General features: G+C 41.8%; 1 protein-coding gene across 4 annotated transcripts in view; it reads left to right on the top strand.

The window, feature by feature from the left end:
* The window catches only part of TPO (thyroid peroxidase), a 255,440-nt gene that overhangs the window by 206,659 nt on the left and 27,341 nt on the right, over nucleotides 1-21,440 (top strand). For all 4 annotated transcript variants that reach the window (XM_063915496.1, XM_063915493.1, XM_063915494.1 and 1 more), the window contains 3 exons: nucleotides 3,535-3,743; nucleotides 10,179-10,340; nucleotides 15,811-15,942. In XM_063915496.1, the coding sequence (XP_063771566.1) occupies nucleotides 3,535-3,743; nucleotides 10,179-10,340; nucleotides 15,811-15,942 (503 nt within the window). The remainder of the gene's footprint in view (nucleotides 1-3,534; nucleotides 3,744-10,178; nucleotides 10,341-15,810; nucleotides 15,943-21,440) is intronic.

Raw genomic sequence — 21,440 nt, 5'->3', positions numbered from 1 at the left:
ATTATAAAACAGTTAAATGGATAAGAACCTGGTTGCAGGACAGGAAACAGACAGTTGTAGTTAATGGAGTGCAATCTATGAAGGCAAATGTTACCAGTCCCCAGGGATCTGTACTTGGTCCAGGTCTCTTTAATTTCTTTGTTGGTGACATTGCAGATGGTATTGAAGGGAAGGTATGCCTTTTTGCAGATGATACAAAGATATGCAACAGGGTAGACACACCGGGAGGGGTAAAACAAATGATTGATGACATAGGTAGGCTTCAGAAATGGTCAAGAACGTGGCAACTACAGTCTAATGCTAAAAAAATGCAAAATCATGCACTTGGGTCTCAAAAACCCAAAGGCTAAGTATAGTATCAAGGGTACTATAATGGAAACTACTGAGGAGGAAAGAGATTTAGGAGTCACTATTTCAAGTGACTTGAAGGCAGGAAAGCAATGCAACAAAGCAATGAGAAAGGCAAGTCAGATGGTTGGTTGCATAGGGAGAGGAATCAGTAGTAGGAAAACAGAAGTGATAATGCCACTGTATAGGTCATTGGTGCAGCCCGATCTGGAATACTGTGTCCAGTTCTGGAGACCATATCTCCAGAAGGATATAAATACATTAGAGAGTGTACAAAGAAGGGCAACTAAAATGGTGCATGGCCTACATCACAAAACGTACCCGGAAAGGCTAAAAGATCTTAACATGTATAGTTTGGAGGAGAGAAGGGAAAGGGGGAACATGATAGAAACTTTCAAATATATCAAGGGTCTTAAAGTTCAGGAGGAAAACATTCTTCAAAGGAAGAGAAATCTTAGAACTTGAGGACATACACTGAGACTGGAGGGGGGGAGGTTCAGGGGAAATTTAAGGAAAAATTACTTCACAGAAAAGGTAGTGGATAAGTGGAATAGTCTCCCAATAGAAGTGATAGAGGCTTAAGACTGTAGAGCAATTTAAACATGCTTGGGATAGGCATATGAATATCCTTACAAAGAATTAAGGTTCAAAAAGGGTTGAGATTGCCTAAAGGATAAAAAAAGGGGCAGACTAGATGGGCCAAGTGGTTCTTATCTGCCGTCAAATTCTATGTTTCTATGTTAAAATGTACTCAATAAAATTAAATGTAAATTATAGCATCAGTCTCATTATTTCATAGCCACACCTCCTTGTATATGGGAGGAATTGACAGGACGGATTTGCTTTGTTACCTTAAATAACCTGCTATTATTTTAATAATCACTCCTACTGCTGCTATTATACCAAACACTCTCCAACTGTAAGTGACAACTAAGCACCACCATGGATTGACCAGTTTTAAGTGGGTTGTCACCAACAAGCTCTTTCAGCCGTTGTCCTAGGTGGTTTGTGTAGCTGCACTTAGTCACCCAATCACAACTAGATTCAGCTGGGCCAATGGTAAAGGACTTGTGTTATTCATCACACCCCTGATTAGTCATGCAGGCAGACTTGCCCACATCCAAACAGAAAAGCTTTCAACCAAAAATATTGCATGGGCGATATAAAGGTAGATCTCTGGAAACAATAAATGATGGGGTATCTAAATATGGGATGGGAATATTTGATGAATTCCCAATAACTACATGCCAGTTAGAGATGGTCGGACATTTAAAAGCTTGAAATTTATTTTTAAAAATTAAAAGGGAGTGAGAGGGAGAGGGAAGCACATCATAAGGATTTTCAAAGAGAAATATGACAAAATAACAGATGCGGCAACACAGTAATACAGTGAGTGTACAGCGAAGCAAGGAATAAGAGATGCAGGAGGAAATATGAATACTCAGAACGAAAAGAGTCAATGGAAGCATGGAAATCTCATTTATAAATACTGATAAAAGCTAGAGGAGGGAAAGTGAAATCTTAAATGGAAAAGGGAGGATCCTGTAGAAAAAAAGTTTGTATAATGTGATATACATATAGAAGGAATAACTAATAAAAATTAACTTTTATTACACACTATTAAAACATGGTTACTAAATCCTGTGAAATAGAATAAAAAATGGAAAGAATGTGTTGAAGAATGAAAATGTGATTTAAAAGAAATGTGTATGGGATACTGTTAATTGAAGTTCATATTATTAAATAAATAAATTAATTGATTATGGATATGTATATTGCCTTATTCACAGTGTATTATGACAATTCTATATCTGTCTTATTTCTCCAGACAAAGATATACCCTTTATCCACTAAACTTTCACAGAGAAGGTGATACTATAGTAAAAGTGTTCTCTCTCTTTTGTTGCTATTGTGAGTGAGTCAAATATAATGCAACATAAACTCTTCCTTTGTTTGTGGGTATATGTATATATTTGGATGAAGTTCAGTGGACTAAATGCAAACGGGACTTCTTTACCTATAATCACTACATAGTGTGCATATTCTTCCACGTTGTCAAGTATAGGTTTTCTTAATATGATACTCCTAAATCTGAAAAAAAATCTAAGGCTTAAATATAGTATGGTGTTTAGAAATAAAAATGTGCAGACTATGTTTCTGTTTATTTGGTCTACTAGAGAGACTTTAAACTCACCCATTCACCTGGGAGATATTTTTATTCTCTAAAGTTTATCACTAAATGCTTATAACAATTGAACCATAGTTTAGACAAATGCCTTAATTGCATCAAGTTAAACTTTTTTATTGGTTGTTGGTGACTCATTTATGTCATAAACAAGTCATGTGAGTAAAGCATTAGAACTTTTAGTATTAGAGATTTCTCATTTGTATGCTTTAACATTTTTTATTACTTGGATTTATAATAGCCTACCTTCAGCCACAAATGTCCTGATTCACATAGCTTCTCTCTTTAAAAGGAGCAGAACATTGCAAGCATTGTGACCTACCTTGGTGTACTGACCTACTTGAGTACCCATGGCAGTTCCACAAAATAAGCCCATACTCTAAAAATGAGAAAATGACAGTAACTTTAAATCTTAGGACCACATTTGTCTGCATTCTTACTGATCTAGGTATACTGTCCATTGTTTCTTTCTTAGCAGATGGGAAACAAAAAGTACATTTATTCATTATCTTTTTTTATACTTTCATGAATATGCTGATTGTCATGCCTCAAACTTCCTCTAAAATAATTATTTAAGGCGTACAACCATTAAATAAATATGTTACCATTAATCCAATCTAATAAAAGGATAACACTGCTCCTCACCTCTATGGGAGAAACTCAAGTGTTTTGTGCACCACCAGCCACTAGATGGCACTCAATGGAGCAATTTAATAGTTGCTCTGTTCTGATGTGCACAGCCACCATGCTGACATGACTGTTATGTTGTTCCGTCATGTTGATGGGCTGGTAACTAGTATACCTATAATCAGTTAATACAAGCAATTATAATTTGCATTCATAATTATCTATGAATGTAAAATATTTTATTTTATTTTTGGCAACATAAAAATGAACGTTATTTGGACAAGAAGATTGAATCTCTCCTTGACAAAGTGACCTGCCAATGTGTAGTCCTGTATTTCAGTATTGTCATTTATATTCTTTTTCAACATTTTTAGGTTTTGGTATGAAAATCCAAATGTTTTCACCGAGGACCAGAGAATGGAACTTGCAAAACACTCTCTTTCACGTGTGATTTGTGATACTACTGGCTTAAAGCATGTACCCTCTGATGTCTTTCTGATGGAAAGCTACCCAGATGGCTTCGAATCTTGTGACAATATCCCTGGAATAAGCCTCCAAGCTTGGAAAGAGAATTTAGATCAAGGTATTTGTCTATATGTTCTCTACTAATTTCATGTAAAGAAATTGGTTATTTACAATATAAGATTTATTGGGGTCAACTAATATCTAGCTAGGTCTCCCTGTAATAGTACAACCCAGCAAAGACTGTCTACTACTTGCACTAGTTGAAGATTTGGATAGGGAGGTAAGCTACCAAGTTCTTTAACCATTTATTTACCTGATTATAAACTATGACAGTTCTGTGAAGCCAGAATCAGCACTTAGGTCCAGCTCCAGCTCCTACCTGTAATTTCCATGGGGTCTGCATACTGCTTTGCTCTAAAATAGGAAAATGCGAACGGGTAAAGGAATAGGCGCTACTGACCATAAACATTTGTAATAAGGTATTTCCCTTATTAATTTAAAGTAATGCTAAAACTGCTTGACATCATAATTTATTAAATTAAAGTGCATAGGCAAACATTTATTTTACATTCAAAAACATTTAAAAACATTAAAAATTCCACAATGTAGTCCATAAAGTGCAGGTGCAGTGATTAGGTGTATGTTGTATCTCACCATTTAATGAGGATGCAGTGGGCTAAGCTTATTTGATAAAGCAAAGAGCAGGTCCCGGTCTTGGAAGCACGGCACCACCGCAGATCACAAAAAAGCCCCAAAAGGCAAGTGCTCCCTGCACTGGTCAGCTCCTGGATCACAGCAAAACAAGTCCGTGCGCCGCGTTTTTGGTCTGTAGACCTTCCTCAAGAAAGGATAGTGTGCAGTGTTACTCATGGGGTTTTTAAACCCCTATACCGGATATGCGCTGCCGCTCCCATTTGCATTTCACTTCCACCGGAAGTGATGTTTGCAGACCAAAGCCTCCTTCCTATTGCACTACCGGTTACGGAAGTGATGTTTGCGGTTCACGACTTACTTCCGGTTGCATTCCTGTTATGAGCCACAGCTGTGGCTCATTTCCATTTTGCATTTTGGTTATGTATTTTATGTTTATAAGTTGTCTTGCAGGCCAGGATTTCCCGTTGCTCTGTTTAAGAATACTCTTGTTTGCTGCTGGTGGTGAGTCTGTGTAATTGCAGCTTGTTCCCATGTGTTCAGCCTCACCTGGCTGCTAATTGCATCTTGTCAGTTTGGAGTCATGCAACAGGGCAGCTGCATGACATAATTAATTAGGCCTCTCTGTTATATGCTGGCTGAGTGCAATTCACAGATGCTGGTGATATTTCTAGGTTTCCAGTCTGCTTGAGTTCTGAGCTTGTTCCTGCCAGTTCCTGAGCTCCTGTCTAGCAGTGTCTGTCTAGCTGCTTCCTGTGTCGATTCCTGTGTCAGTCCCTATGTCGATTCCTGTGTCTGATCCCGTGTCCTGCCGTGAAGTGTTCCTGTCCAGAAGTCCTGTGGCTTTGCCTATGCCTGGTCGAGTTTCTGGCTTCTTGGTGTCCACCGGTCTGTCGTTTGGGATTCTGCCTGTCCTCCAGTTCTGAGAGTCTGTGTCGGCAGCGTTGGGGGTTCCTGTCCATTTGCCAGTATTTGTACCGGTTCCGTGAGTAGCGGCTCTGCCGCGTCCGTCGGCCTAGGCCGCTGTATTCCTTGGTTATATCTGTCACTGGTGTTTTGCAGAGGGTTCTGCTTATGCTGTCACCGCCGATACACAAAAGTATTGTGTCGGCGTGTGGACAGCATTTCCTTTGTTGTTCTTTTCCTTTGGCGGCAAGCCGCACATACATTTAGTTTTAGGCTAGTCAGTAGCCCCTGGCTTTGGTTGTTTCAGTTAGAGGGCCCCTTGTTATTACCCTATCTCAGTTCACTCTTTGTCTCTCCTTAAGACCTGAGGGGGCATCGGAGCTGGGCAGACTTAATCCGCCCTTCAAACGCGGCTGCCATGGGCCCAAGAAACCATAGTCTCGCAAGAGTGAATTGACAGCACGGGTAAAACAACGGAGGTAGGGTGCCAGGGGCTATTCCCGTTCCGTTTCCCTTTCCCAGCATTACGTCCTGGTGCTCTGGACTCTCTTTATAACATCTCCCTTGTTCTGAGCACCAGGAACCTAACAATTCCACGATGTCCCGATGCGGGCATAAGGGACATGTGCGTGTCTCTGTTGCGGGTCATGATACATTTCCTCGATCTTTTTGAAGGTAAAAAACTCATTTACTAATGCAAACTTTTAAATTCCATCAAAACTTCTTTAGATCGCAGTTAGCGATGAAATCTGACTCCCAAACGATATGCATCGAAGATGGTTTGTCTCCATTTTATACATTGCTTGTTGACCACAAATATTGCGTTCTTCATCATGGAAACAGTACTTGTACCTACTCCATATTTATCTATTACCGTACTTTGTATTCCTGCAAAGTCTTACCCTATATTGGAGTGGGAAACGTTCCTGTTTCCTTGTGCCAATGATTATCCATGGGATTGAATTTTTTACATGCAAAAAGAAAGACAAAAGAATTTAGGGTCACATAGCGTTAATACAAAAAATCTCAAGGACTACCTATCCAAAAACTATTTGAGTTCAAAATCAACATTAAGTCCCATTGGTTTGAGTGTATTTAGTTCAAAAATCCACCTCATTTCTCCCTGAGCTAATGTTTTTTTTCTATATTATTATTCCGCCAACTAAGTTTAATCTATTGGATTCCTATAAAACGTTTTATATGGCCCACGTTGTTGTGTTTACTACAAAAGTGTTCTGATAAAGGATGTGTTACTAGTCCCTTCTTGATATTGTATACATGTTCGGCTGCACGAGTTTTTAAAGCTCGGGTGGTTTTTCCTATATATAGTTTTCCACAACTACATTCCAACATATATAGGACATTTGTCGAATGGTAAGTGATACAATCATTGATCCTATATTTCTTGCCATTGACCTCAAATTCTGTAATTTTCCTTTCAATGTTGGGTTTAGTGGTGGCTCTGCACATTACACATGTTCCACAATGGTGGAAACCTTTTGTGCAATTTCTTACCAGAGTATTTTCCACAAGACTATTTTTTACCAATTTATCTTTCTTATAAATAAAAACTGTTTTTTTCTGGCATGTGTTGTCCTAGAACCGTGTAATCCTTTAAAATTCACCAGTTATTTTTAAAAATATTTTCAATTTTCTTAAAATGTGACCCATATTGAGTTATAAAAGTCCATTCATATGGTGAATTCTCTTCCTTCTGTTTACTTTTTTCTTTCAGTAGGTCTTCCCTTTTAACTAAATTCAATTTATTTTTAGCTTTTGAGAGATTAGTCTCTGTATATCCCTTTTCTTCAAATCTTTGGGACATTTCTTCTATTTGGGCTTCTAGGACTTCCTCATCGGTACAGTTTCTCTTTAATCGCTTGAATTGTCCCAGAGGAATATTGTCTAACCATCTGGCATGGTGCTCACTAGTAACATTGATATATGCATTTGAGTCTGTTTCTTTTCTATGGGTCTTTGTATAAAGTTTTTGATCTTGTATATATACAACCAGATCTAAAAAGGTGAGACTATCCTTACTCTTGACAAAGGTAAAATTTATATTGTGGCCATTAAAATTTAACAAATCACAAAAATGTTTTAGAGATTCATCATCACCTTGGCAAATAAAAAAACATATCATCTCTTAAACGCCACCAGGACACGAGGTTTGCCCCTAGCTCCCTTTCATTGTCAATAAATAAACCTTCTCAATGGGCCATAAAAAGCTTTGCATAAGTAGGGGCAAACCTGGTGTCCATAGCTGTGCCCTTTTGTTGTAAATAGAAAATTCCATTAAAATAAAAATAGTTGTTAATTAAAATGAAATGAATTGATTAAATAATAAAATCTTTAAGATTGTCAGAGTAGTCACTAGCTTCTAGAAAATATTTGACTGCTTCTTTCCCCTTGTCCCATTCAATTACCGTATACAAAGTGCTAACATCAGCACTTATAAAAGTGCAATTTTGTTCCCATTTTACATCTTTTAGTTTTCTTAGGAAATCCCCTGTGTCTTTTAGGAACAATGTAGTCTCAGACACTAGAGGCTGTATATAAAAATATACTACAGTGGATAAATTAGATGTAATGCTGTTTGTTCCACTAATTATAGGGTGGCCTGGGGATTGAGTTATACTTTTGTGTATCTTGGGTAAGATATAGATTGTAGGGGTTGAGGGGTCAGTAATATTTATAAAATCAGCCTCATCATTAGACAAGATTTCATTTTCCATAGCTCATCTAGTTAAAATCTGAAGGCCTCTTTTTATGTTATCAATTGGATCTCCCTTCAATTTTTTGTATGTTTCTTGATCATTAAGCTGTCTGTCTATTTCTTTGATATAATCAATCTTATTCATTAAAACGACCCCGCCCCCTTTATCAGCAGGTTTTATAATCAACTCTTTATTTGCTATTAATGTTTTTATAGCTATTGCGTCTTTCTTAGTAATATTCCATTTTTTTGTTTTGTCTATTTTTCTAATCTCCTTTGACACTATGGAAGTGAAACAACCTATACTTCCCCCTTTAACTTGTTTCGGATAACATTTTGATCTTGGTTTAAACTTTGTAGTGTTGGTAGTCTCTTCTACTTCAGGACTTTATTTATTTATTTATTTATCTTTATTCAAAAATATTTTTTTATGCTGATTTTTCAAATGAATTTTTGCAAATCCACAAAGATATCAAAAGGAAAAGGGGTAGCAGAAGGCACAAATTTTTACTGCTTTGCTCTCCCAGTCAGCGCAGCTTGTATGCATGCATGAGATCATGAAATTAACAAGCTGCCCAGGTTTTAGGAACTGCATCTGCTGCAGCCCCTAGAAGTCATATAAGGCTGCCATTATAGCAAGGGAGTAGCTTCCCATTGGAATACGCTCCCTCTGCTAATTGCAGACGGAACTGGCAGTCCCAGTGGGATAAAACTCCTCTCCCTTGGACTGTCTGTCTATGATTAGCAGGAAGCACTTCCAATGGGAAGTGGCGGATTTTACTGGGGGGCTACAGTCCTGTGAACCCTAGGTAAATCCGCCACTGCTTAGGACTATGGAGGCAATGGAGGGTACTGTTCCTATTTTTGATCTGAGATCAGTCCCCACAGAAAATGACATAGCAGTGGTCTTCTGGCCATAGTCTATAGCTTTGTACTGTATACCATAGTCTATAGCTTTGTATGCAGGAGTGTAGTTTCCCAGTTCTGTAGTTGCCATTAGATATTTTCTGACATTATTATTATTATTATTATTATTATTACTATTTCCCTTTCAAAGAGTAGCTGTTATTATTCCAGACACATGGTAAGATTTTTGTGCCTCTACCTTGCAATTTTTTTAATGCACCTTCTGTGCAGTATCACCTTTTCCCATAGGCAATTGAGTTTACATTTCCTGTGACATTGGATGCCATGACAAGCAGGTTGCAAAGTTTTTCAATTTATTGCTAGGTCTACCAACTATGTCTTATTCTGTTTTCCACTACATATTCCACTGAATTTTTTACTATTGAATTTTTCTTTATTTTATATTTTTTTGTCACCAAACTTTACAAAGCTGCAATTTATTGTATCTGACATTAAAGCTGTAAACAGGGTTGGACTGGACCACAGGGGAAACCCCTGGTGGGCCCCACTGCCTGGGTCCCCACTTCCTTCTCTAGTGAACAAGTTGTAGACTGTGCACTTGAATTATACATTATACATATGCTACCTTATACTGCACAGGACTATGGTGTATTTTCTGCAGTGAATTGCTATTATTAATCTGGTACATTATCATGCATGCACTGGCAGTATTTACTGTATATATTTATTAAGGGGCCCAGACCATGCACTCACTAATGATTAGGCAAACCAATGTAGCGACTGACCACAACCCCTCTGGAGACGGGCCACACCCCTAAACATGGACCACTGTATTCCCCCGACGGGGCCCATCATGCCTCAGTCCGACATTGGTTGTAAGTGTCCGTAGATCTTTATACTTCACTCAGACAAAACGGTCCCTCTCATAGGGACACACCTTTCATGATCCTATTTTCTCTTTTCTTTTTACATTTCTACACAATTCTGCAGGTTAGACTTAGATTGAGCATCTCATATCAATACAAAAGTAGAGCAAAATCCATGAAAGTCACTCTTTCTTGTCTTTAGGCAGTGATTTTAATGGTAATGATAAGTAGCAACAGACATGTCCCTTAATATATGTTCAGTCATTGTGTTCTGAAAGTTGTGAAGCATATCTTTTATTACAGGGATATAATGGATGTAACAAGTGGCTGGGGAGATGACAATACCAGAGAGTTGTTATGGTTAAAGTGATGAGAGAAGGGGATTTGACTTGTTCATTGGTCTTCTGAGTATCTGTCCTGAATTTCCAATGCTGCTTGGAAATATATAAATGCTTTCTCATTTTTCACCAAGACAAATTTTTGATTAGAGCCATAAAACAAAGATAAACATCAAGAAGGATTTAACCAGCAAATATCTTTATTGTAGGTACATCCTGTGGTCTTCCAGTGAAGATAGAAAATGGAGACTTTGTGTATTGTTCCGACACAGTGATCATTTATCATTGTCATTCTGGCTATCGCTTAGTAGGACATGAAGAATTAGCCTGTCACGGAAGTCAATGGACTAACAAACTGCCTTTATGTACAGGTACCATTTACTATAACGCATTACACTGTACAGTCTCATGTTACTCTATGAGATCTGAATTAAATATAAACTAAGGGAGCAGTCTCTTGCTTATATTTTGTAACCAACAACAAAACTGGAGCACAATTCAGCAGAGGCTAATGGACGGGTTCCCCATCACCTCTGGGCCACCGCGGTTTCTACAATTATTGGAGATCCACAACCCCGGTGGAATATTCATCTCATTTCACTTTTTATGTGGAACTATATTATTTTTCTTTGAACACATTTTCTTAAAGTGTTCCACTCAGAATTTCTAGTCTGGGATGCAGTAATTATGTCAAAAGTTACAGTGTCAATAATCATAATGTTGACATAACAACATTTACAGTTATGATGTTGACATTGTTGAAATGTCAACAGTGAATATGTCCATGTCTGCAAAATGTCAACATGTGAAATGATGAAATTCTGTATGGATGAAAACTATGCATGTATTAAATTCTGCATGGAAGGTTAGGCTGAGGTAGTTTAGGGTTAGGCTGTAGGAACAGGAGGGTTAGGCACTTGAGTAAGGGTTAGGGGTAGGCTGCAGAAGGGGAGGTTAGTGTTCGGCTGCGGCAGGGGAGGATAGGATTAGGCTGCAGGATTAGGATTGTGCATTATAGGGGGAGGGTTAAGGTTGGGCACTAGGCCGAGAGACATTGTTAGGATGCAGGAGAGGAAGTTAGGATTAGGCGCAATAAAGGGGAAGGGTTAGGGTTAGGCACTAGTGGGAGGGTTAGGGTTAAGGGCTCGCAATACTGTCAGAAGCACAGTGTTAGGCTACAGGACAGGAGGTTATGGCTAAATTCTAGAGGGGTTAGGGTTACACTGCGGGAGAGGAAGTTAGGATTATGCACTTGGTGGCGGGTTAGGGCTAGGCTGCAGGAGGAGAGCTTAGGGTTAGGCACTATTGGGGGAGGGTTAGAGTTAGGCATTATGGGGGAGCGTTTGGGTTAGGCATTAGGGGGAGGGTTAGGCTTTGGGAGGGGAGGTTCAGGTTAGGCACTAGATGGTGGTTTAGGGTTAAGGAGGGTTAGCGATCCCATCAGAAGACTAGCAAGATCAGCCAGAAGTCCTCATCACATACAAAAGAATTATTGGAGCGCTATTTGTATAGTATGTGTATATAAACCAATAAATGAATGCTCAGCACATAAATGTTTAAGCTCTTTTGAGAGTATTTCTTTATATATGGGAGTCGGATAGTGCGTTCCTGGGTCGCATATCAGAGATGTACGCAATGCCAATATATCCGCAGATGAGCAGCTGCACAGGTATCGTGGCCGCACTGCGCACGCACGACTTTGCATAGACACTCGCAGTGAGCATTTATTAGCAAATTGATTGACAGTCAGGAACCATTTGGGGGTGGTCACAACCATTTACGGGGCGTGTCTTAGTTTACAGCACATATGAGATCTTGTATGTAGAAAGCGTGGTGTCAGCGTCTCATGATGGCTGTGGCTGTGCACATAAGAACAGTTGGCAGGATAGGCTTCCTCCTGCAGTGACACAGATTTGTACTATACCAAAGAGGATTCTGGTATTAGCAAAAACGACTGAGTAGGCTGCCATTGGCCTGGAGCTGCGTCCGACTTAGAACCAGGCCCATAGTGACATCATCATAATATAATGTTGTAAGTAAACAACAAAGGAAAAGCACCATCATTTGCATTTGTCTCATGACTGTTAGGTAATTATCTGCCATGCATTAAAATTCATACAGAATTGAAAAGGTTAAAAGAAGTTTGGCTGTATTGATTTCTTCAAGGCTGTTTATGGTTGCTCTGCCACCCTGACAGCTTACTTCAATTTCAGTTATGTGATGAGATGGCTTCTCTACTGCTAGTTTTCCTACCAAATAAGAACTGGAAATGCAGAGGGTAACTGCTGCACAGCACTGATGAGCGCAGGGTTGGACTGGCCCACAGGGGTACACGGGAAACCACCGGTGGGCCCCACTGCCTGGGGGCCCACCTCCTCCTCTATGGATCAGGTCCCGACTGTGCACTTGAATTGTACATTATACATATTATCTACAGTGCATTGCAGTTATTAATCTGGTACATTATCATGAATGCACTAGCAGTTTTTACTATATATATTTATCATGGGGCCCATGTGTGTCTGCATAACGCTGCGTCTCATTGAGTAAATAATAGTAACCCTAATCCTTTAGGAATACAGCATGGCTATTATTGTCCAAACAAACCCTAGAAATTATATCTCCTTAGACCTCAGTGACGTAACTACAGAGGGTGAAAGGGGTGCAGCTGTTATGGGGCCCTGGCTGCTTCCGGGGCCCGCAGCTCCCCCTGCCCTCTGCCACTGGGCACTTCCAAAGTCTGCCGCTCCCCCTTCACCCCCTGGCCACAGGGAAGAACAGCTGCGGGGATGTAGCAGGGCCCACACAATTGCAAACATCGTCCCAGCCTGTCCGGTCTGCTCTGACCCGCCTGTTTACCACCGGGGGATGCAGAAAAAAATTGGTGGCCATTATTACTATGTGATAACAGGGGGTTTCCTAGCTAGATGCAGGCGTGGCATGCAAACTCACAGTTGCAACGGCCCGGCAGCCATGTTCCAACAGCTATTCTGAGCAACCACAGGGCTGCTTTAATGTTCGATAATGTGACTGATGATGTGAATTTTTACTCAAGAGAGATTGATTAGAATCACTGCCAGTGGACATCTCTGTACGAATTCCATCTTGAGCCAGGCCCACTGTATAGTACATGTTAGCAGAGGCGTTACAAGGTCGGGTGACACCCATTTTGCACTCTGTATCCCACCTTGTGCTAGAGGCACATGCATCTGAAAGAGGGCATGGCCTAACTTAAAGGAAGCATGGCCCTGTGTGGGGATTACATCACTTCGGGGGCATGCCCAATATCTGGCTGCCGCCGGAGACTAGTGCCTGCTCTGTCAGCTCCTCTTCTGTGACCGGAGCCGAGTGCTGTAGGAGAATGTCACACTGAAGCACCCAGCTCCTGTCACAGCGGAGAAGCCAGCATTTTGGTGTCACCATTCCCGGGTGAGGCCCGCACCCCCCTAGTGAAGCCACTGCATGTTATTGCAGCCATAGGTGATAGGTTTCTGAATATTCATGTAAATACTGGAAAAGTAATTACATAGTCCTTATATATGGCTTGTGTCAAACTCAGGGCCTGTTTCAGAGGTGGACGCAAAACACGCCGCAACTGTAATTTCATATACAACAGATTTACAAAACTATGTAACTATTGCAGCCGCTGGAATTTGTGCTGAGATGCCCGCAGTCTTGTCTCAGATCCAGCGCTTGCACACAGAGATACACCCTCAGTTGCACATTTGTCGCATCAATGATCAATCTGAGATACCCTACAGTTGCTCAAAATGTCTGGCATAACTAAAGGTGGGTACACACTAATAGATATATCTGCAGATCAATTGATCGGCAGATATATCTATGGACGGATCGGGCAGTGTGTTGAGCATACACACTGCCCGATCCGTCGGGGACTGACGTCATGAACTGGGCGGGCGTGTACACACGCCCGCCCAGTTCAGCTGTCAATCACCGCCGGCCGCCGCAGCATGTGTACGGGCGGTCGACCGCCCCGTACACACACAGCGACGCGCCAATATATCGGTAGATATATTGGCCGTCAGCTGCGCTGCGCGGCCGACGCGATACGTCTGTGAACGACGGAGTTCACAGACGTATCGGCCGTACACACTGGCCGACGGTCCCGTGATATATCGGCCGTTCAAGAGAACGGCCGATATATCGACCAGTGTGTACGGGCCTTAAGACACCAGAAACATTAAGGGCTGGATTAGCCAAGGTTAATTACCACATGTTAATTTATCTGCAAGGGATATTCAATTATAGGCTGCAGTTCTAGCTCCTGAGGGAGTCTCAAACCGAAATCCAGTATAAATGCTCTGACTACAGGTGCCGCAAAGCCAGGGGCTGGCTGGGCAGGGGGGCAGGGTGCCATCTGTCCCCCGGGCCAGTGCAATTTAAGGGTTCCAGGGCCATTTTTGCATTGCATGCCATGGGAGAAGCTGGGCCACTTGTTTGAGTCTGCCCCCCAGGCTGTAAGTTGCCTGCCAGCCCCTGTGCAAATCTGAGAACTTATTCCGGATTCCATGGTTTAATGCATCTTAATGGGTAATTTACCATGCAAGGAAAATGGGCTGTAATTAAATAAGGCTACCACCCATTTTGAGACGTGGAAAATTCCACATATGATTGAATCCAGTCCTAAAACTGCATATGAAGATGTAGTCGTAGGCTGAGATATGCCACTGAAGCGATTGTGACACGCCTGCATTTAACATGCCATCCCCCACTAACTACTCCAATAGCTCACTGTCTGTCAATCATGCTGCTCTGCCATCGGTAATCTAAGTTAGCGCAAGCGCAATGTGACTCAGTACAAAAAAAAAATTGCTCAAATCTCATTGCAAAAACATTGGCATTGCATCCACCTCTGAATCAGGCCCTCAGTCCTACTGCTATTCAGGGATGGCCAACGATGGGCGATGGTTATGAACCATCCATGGTTACTCCTGATGTTTATGCTCTTACTGTTAAAGTCTATGGCAGAGATCCATTGGCGGAAAGTTCTCTTTTTCAGCTTTGCACCTGCGTGGTTGCAGCTCCTTTCATCTGCACATGCACTGTCTTGAACCATTGATGGTAAAACCATCAATAATTTCTGGATGATTGTGCAAAACCATCGACCAGCAATGGTTTTACCATCAATGGGCAGCCACACTGCTACCCTGATGTTCTAGCTCCATCCTCTTACATACTATATGCTCAAGACACTATCAATACTGTATCTCCATACCAGATTATTGTGGTCCTGTACAGTAATCTACTGCAGTTGCTGAGGTGTCCTGCTGCATTCCACCCTTCTGTACAAGTGTATTGTTACTGCTTTCTTTTGACTTCATCTGTGTCTCAATAGTGCTGGTTCTTCTTTACTTGTATCTCATGCTGCTACCAATAGATCGTCAAACCTTGGCACTAGGCAGTGAGGCATTGCCATAACCTGTCAGTGGACCTCTGCAGTCTCTGCACCATGGGGCAGTGGTCGTGCCTTCATAGAGGTGTGGTTACACCTTCCAGGTGGCCATGGTGCCTGCCGGGCCTCTCTGTACGCCCTCAACCTCCTGACTCAGAGGCCACATATCTAAGCAGTGAGCCTAATGGAGAAGTTTTGATTCAATACTGGCTCAAGAGCTCCGCATGATCTGGTTTTCTGCTCTTAGGAGCAAGTAGTATATGACACAGTTATGTGGGTACATTAATAGCTTACAACTATTTGACAGCTACTAACAGACAGCAATTCTACTAATTCTTCTGAATACTCTGAGAGGAGAATTTCAGTTATATTGCCTTGCTGGAACTGTAGAAATGATTTAACTTGTTTACTAAAATATTTTTCTTTAGATATCAATGAATGTTCGGCTCAGCTGAATCCCCCATGTCATTCCTCGGCTACATGCAAGAATACATTAGGCAGCTATCAATGCTTATGCACAGATCCATACATACTTGCAGAAGATAAAAGGACCTGTGCAGGTAATACATTCTGACTCCTCATTATTTACTTGCAATGGGATCGTGTGCCGCTCTACTCTCCATTAAAGGCACGCACTTAAGTAGCTCCTGTAGTCTCCAGTTAATCATCGAGAATTGTGCCAAGAATAAATGTCAAAGAGCTCATAAAGTAAAATATCATCCTATTTTGAATACTTCACGGCCTCCAAGAAATACTTCCTCACAACGTGCCAACCATTCAATCTTAAGACTTTAATTAAGACCTCTGTTTATAGAAAATCATTTGCAAAATGCCACATCTGTTTTTTTGAGTGTCATCCAAAAATGTGCGTTGTGGTGATTAATGATCAGTGTTTAATGCACCCTTCTCATCAAGCTTAGTTGTGTCCTTAGAGTTAATACATGAAAATGCAATAAGAACATTAATAATAGATTGGATACAATGCATTAGCAATTTGTGTAATTTGGTCACCGTGCCATAAGATCCCATATATGGCCAGGATGAGGCTACCAGTTTCTTGAAATACCGCACCATCTGCTGGCACCTGGCTGAGAATGGTGGAAAACATTGTCATAGGTTCCTGCGTGGACTATCCCATCAATGCTCTATTAGGTTCCGATTTGGTGACTGAGAAAACTGGGGCACATTCATAACATCAGTGTCATGTTCAACAAACCATTTGAAAAAAAACCACTCATGTATTGACACCCTAAGAGATCTCCTTTCTGGAAAAGAATGCTGCAACATGGGTAAGCAAGATTACTTAAGTGAATACCACTTAGTAGTGATTATAATCAGTGCTGTAACTACAGTGTGTGTGGAGGGGACACTGCACATAGCGCTGCAAGGTAGGGGGCGCTTTTGGCGCACTTGTCAATTATCTGTTTTAATTACTTTCACTTGCAGCTTCCCCACATTTTTGAAAACCAGCCTCTTCTGACCGCCGCTGTCTCCTACCTTGACCCCTTCTGTCACTAATACCTATACAACATTGAAGAACTCAACTTGAGATTTATTTTTAATTCAGTCACACTGTCCTTTATTACATTTCAAGATGCTGACATTCCCGGGATTCGAACCCATTGCCTGTGGCATTGCAGTCAGACAATCTATTCATTGAGCTATCTGCCCTTGCATGTAAAGGTAGATAATTCTAAACTAGAGAATTCGAACTATTTGAAGCATACCTTGTACTTTGTAAAAAAGTGATCAGCATTGCAGCTGTGCAGATCTACAGTATGTAGTGTGTGGATGCAAGGGAATGGATGTGTGGCAGCGTAGATCTACTCAATTGCAATGCTGATTATTTTTTTACAAAGTACCAGTAGCTTCATATAGTGTTCATAGTTTTATGCAGGATCATATAGCTCAATGAGTAGGGTGTTTGATTAGAATTCAACAGGTTATAGGTTTGAATCCTGGGTATGCAGTATACTGAAATGTGTTATTTAATAAAAAGGTATTGTAACTAAACAACAACGAGGTCTTAAGTTAGTGCATGTGGTATAAAGAGGATTTGTGTTCAAATCCATTTTCTTTGCATGGTCTATAAATGTGTGTGTGTGTGTGTGTGTGTGTGTGTGTGTGTGTGTGTGTGTGTGTGTGTGTGTGTATATACACACTGCTCAAAAAGATAAAGGGAACACAAAAAAGAACACATCCTAGATCTGAATGAATAAAATATTCTTATGAAATACTTTGTTCTTTACATAGTTGAATGTGCTGACAACAAAATCACACAAAAATTATCAATGGAAATCAAATTTATTAACCCATGGAGGTCTGGATTTGGAGTCAAAATTAAAGTGGAAAAACACACTACAGGCTGATCCAACTTTCATGTAATGTCCTTAAAACAAGTCAAAATGAGGCTCAGTAGTGTGTGTGGCCTCCACGTGCCTGTATGACCTCCCTACAATGCCTGGGCATGCTCCTGATGAGGTGGCGGATGGTCTCCTGAGGGATCTCCTCCCAGACCTGGACTAAAGCATCCGCCAACTCCTGGACATTCTGTGGCGCAACGTGGCACTGGTGGATGGAGCGAGACATGATGTCCCAGATGTGCTCAATTGGATTCAGGTCTGGGGAACGGGCGGGCCAGTCCATAGCATCAATGCATTCATCTTGCAGGAATTGCTGACACACTCCAGCCACATGAGGTCTAGCATTGTCTTGCATTAGGAGGAACCCAGGGCCAACCGCACCAACATATGGTCTCACAAGGGGTCTGAGGATCTCATCTCAGTACCTAATGGCAGTCAGGCTACCTCTGGCGAGCATATGGAGGGCTGTGCGGCCACCCCACACCATTACTGATCCACTGGCAAACTGGTCATGCTGGAGGATGTTGCAGGCAGCAGAACATTCTCCTTGGCATCTCCAGACTCTGTCACGTCTGTCACATGTGCTCAGTGAGAACCTGCTTTCATCTGTGAAGAGCACAGGGCGCCAGTGGCGAATTTGCCAATCTTGGTGTTCTCTGGCAAATGCCAAACGTCCTGCATGGTGTTGGGCTGTAAGCACAACCCCCACCTGTGGACGTCGGGCCCTCATACCACCCTCATGGAGTCTGTTTCTAATCATTTGAGTAGACACATGCACATTTGTGGCTTGCTGGAGGTCATTTTGCAGGGCTCTGGCAGTGCTCCTCCTGTTCCTCCTTGCACAAAGGCGGAGGTAGCGGTCCTGCTGCTGGGTTGTTTCCCTCCTACGGCCTCCTCCACGTCTCCTGATGTACTGGCCTGTCTCCTGGTAGCGCTTACATGCTCTGGACACTACGCTGACAGACACAGCTGCACTACCTGAGCCGCTTGTGTGGGTTGTAGACTCCGTCTCATGCTACCACTAGAGTGAAAGCACCGCCAGCTTTCAAAAGTGACCAAAACATCAGCCAGAAAGCATAGGAGCTGAGAAGTGGTCTTTGGTCACCACCTGCAGAACAACTCCTTTATTGGGGGTGTCTTGCTAATTGCCTATAATTTCCACCTGTTGTCTATTCCATTTGCACAACAGCATGTGAAATTGATTGTCAATCAGTTTTGCTTCCTAAGTGGACAGTTTGATTTCACAGAAGTGTGATTGACTTGGAGTTACATTGTGTTGTTTAATTGTTCCCTTTATTTTTTTGAGCAGTGTATATATAAAATATGGGAAGGGGCATCACAGCATGGACTTTTTTCATGATCAATCTTGTCATGCCCTTTAACTATGAGGCATGCGCCTTATGTCCTTATCGGAAAAATGGTGTGATAAGAAGTTTGGGCACTGCAGACCAGCCATGACATCATGCTCCATGTTCCTAGTTGTCCGCAGAGAATTGTTGAAGACACCGGCTGCTCTCACCATTGGTTGACATTTAAAGTTGGTCCAGTTGGACCATTGTTTTCCTTGCACTTTGATTTAATACATGAATAGCCCCATTGATTTGTTTTCTGACAGTAATGCCACACTATCAGCTCCTTTTCTTTTGTATAATTATTATTTCGTAAAAGTAGATCTGGAATCAGATCAATCAAATCCATCACAGAGATAGTTACAAATAACTATTATTCTACTATACATGAAGAGGCGTCGGAACAGTGGGGGGCAACTCACCCCCACCCCCCTTCCCAAACATGAGAGACACCGATGTGCGGTCAGCTGAAAGACGCACAAATCACAACATCTGTGCAAGTGCAGGCCGGGACTGAGCAGCAGTAGTATGTGCAGCACCTCCCCTGTTCCCAGGGCCAGTTCATAATATACAGATAAAAGAGGCAGCACGCCACTCACCCCTTACCAGGGCCTGCTCCTGGCTCCAGAGCAGTGCCGCGATTCGTGGGTGATTTGGGTGTGGCCTAATGCCGAGAAGTGTCCGCCTCCATGAGAGACCTGTGGCTGTGCTGTGTGTAATCAGGCAAGTATGTTTGTCCAGCTCGCTCCCACTCCCTCTCTCCTTTCCCTGTCCCCCTCCCGCTCTCTCCTCCTGCTCCTCTCTCCCTAACACTCTCTCTCCTCTTGCTCCTCTCTCCCTAACACTCTCTCTCCTCTTGCTCATCTCTCTCCAACACCCTCTTTGTTTCTCCCTCACTCTCTCACCTGCTCCCCTAAGGGGAATTGTAGTGGCAGGGGATTGGTGTGATGTGTGGATGTGGGTTGAGGTGGTGGTGGTGGTGGTGGGGGGGGGGGGGGGGCAGAGATATCTGCGTACTGGGCCTCAATTTTTTTGTTGCCGGCCCTTCCTGCTCCCCGGTGGTCTCTGCTGCCAGCCTCACCTACACAATGGTGCTTGCTGGTGCAGTGCTGCAGTCCCTAGCTCCTCGTTCCTCTACTGCAGCACCTCACATCCTCCATCTACATGGTGCAGCCTCCTCCCGACCGTGGTGCTGTTTTCTGTTCGTCCTCATAGTACCGCCTCCTCTTCCATGGTGGCTCCGTGCCCAGGGGCGCCAAAATGACAATCTATCTTGCCCCCGCAACCTATAAATGTTCTGATGCCCCTGTGTACATGTCTATTGCTTCAATAATGAACATTGCTGCTGTTACTGGTCGATCTTAGGGGTCCTAAAGTAGGTAATCTGTATACTATTTTCACTTTACAAAATTGAAAGGCACTAGCATGCCCATTCATACTTAATAAGGTACAAATTATTTTAAAATCAAAAGAAAACACACAATAACTCTTAATAGGCCCATCACATAACCACAGGCGGGATGTACAGTAATGATGTTCAATTTCAGAGGCTGTGTGGGATGCTAGCCGAACTTGGATTTATTTATTTTTAAAGGGGCAACAATTTACAAGGAAAAACCATGCTTTGTAAATTATTGCCCCTTTAAAAAAAAAGTCAGAGTTCGGCAGGCATCCTGCACGAGCGCTACACTCAGGCTTCATTACACCCCGGCAAACATTTTTATTTAGTTGTCATTAAACAAGGATACCGGCCACCAGTAAAACATGACACTCTACTGGCAGTACATAACAATGCATGCTCTATACCAGAACTGTCATAACTGTAATTTAACAATAGTGTCACCCAATCGTCCATAGTTTTCACAACTGTCAGGTAAAATGCTTTAAAGAGTTCACAGGTGCTAATGTGTGTCATTGCTTCTTTGTGCTTTTGTGACTTGCGGGGGAAAATAAAGTGACAAATCTAATTAAAAATGCTGGCTCAGTTCTCATTTATTTTAACAAATGCAGAACTGTTGACAAGGATAAAACATAAAAGAAAACCCAGCTCCAAACAAACAATGCCACAAATAGTAATAATGCATAAAACATTCAAATCACGAGTACTGGCAGCGGCTTTATAAGACTAATTAATCAAAGAGAAGTAAAAGCAAGTGAAGCCTATCTCCATGATTTATCTATTAGTATGTCGTACACGGAATAGAAAACTACATAAATAATGGCTGCAACATTTAACAGATCTAACAAAAATACATACTATATGTATATATATATATATATATATATATATATATTAGTGATGAGCAGGTTCGGTTCCTCGGAATCCGAACCCCCCCGAACTTCACC

Source organism: Pseudophryne corroboree, chromosome 4 (assembly GCF_028390025.1).
Source record: "Pseudophryne corroboree isolate aPseCor3 chromosome 4, aPseCor3.hap2, whole genome shotgun sequence".
Lineage (NCBI taxonomy): Eukaryota > Metazoa > Chordata > Amphibia > Anura > Myobatrachidae > Pseudophryne > Pseudophryne corroboree.
The sequence above is the reverse complement of the archived record's forward strand: the minus strand, read 5'-3'. Positions and strand labels throughout refer to the sequence as shown.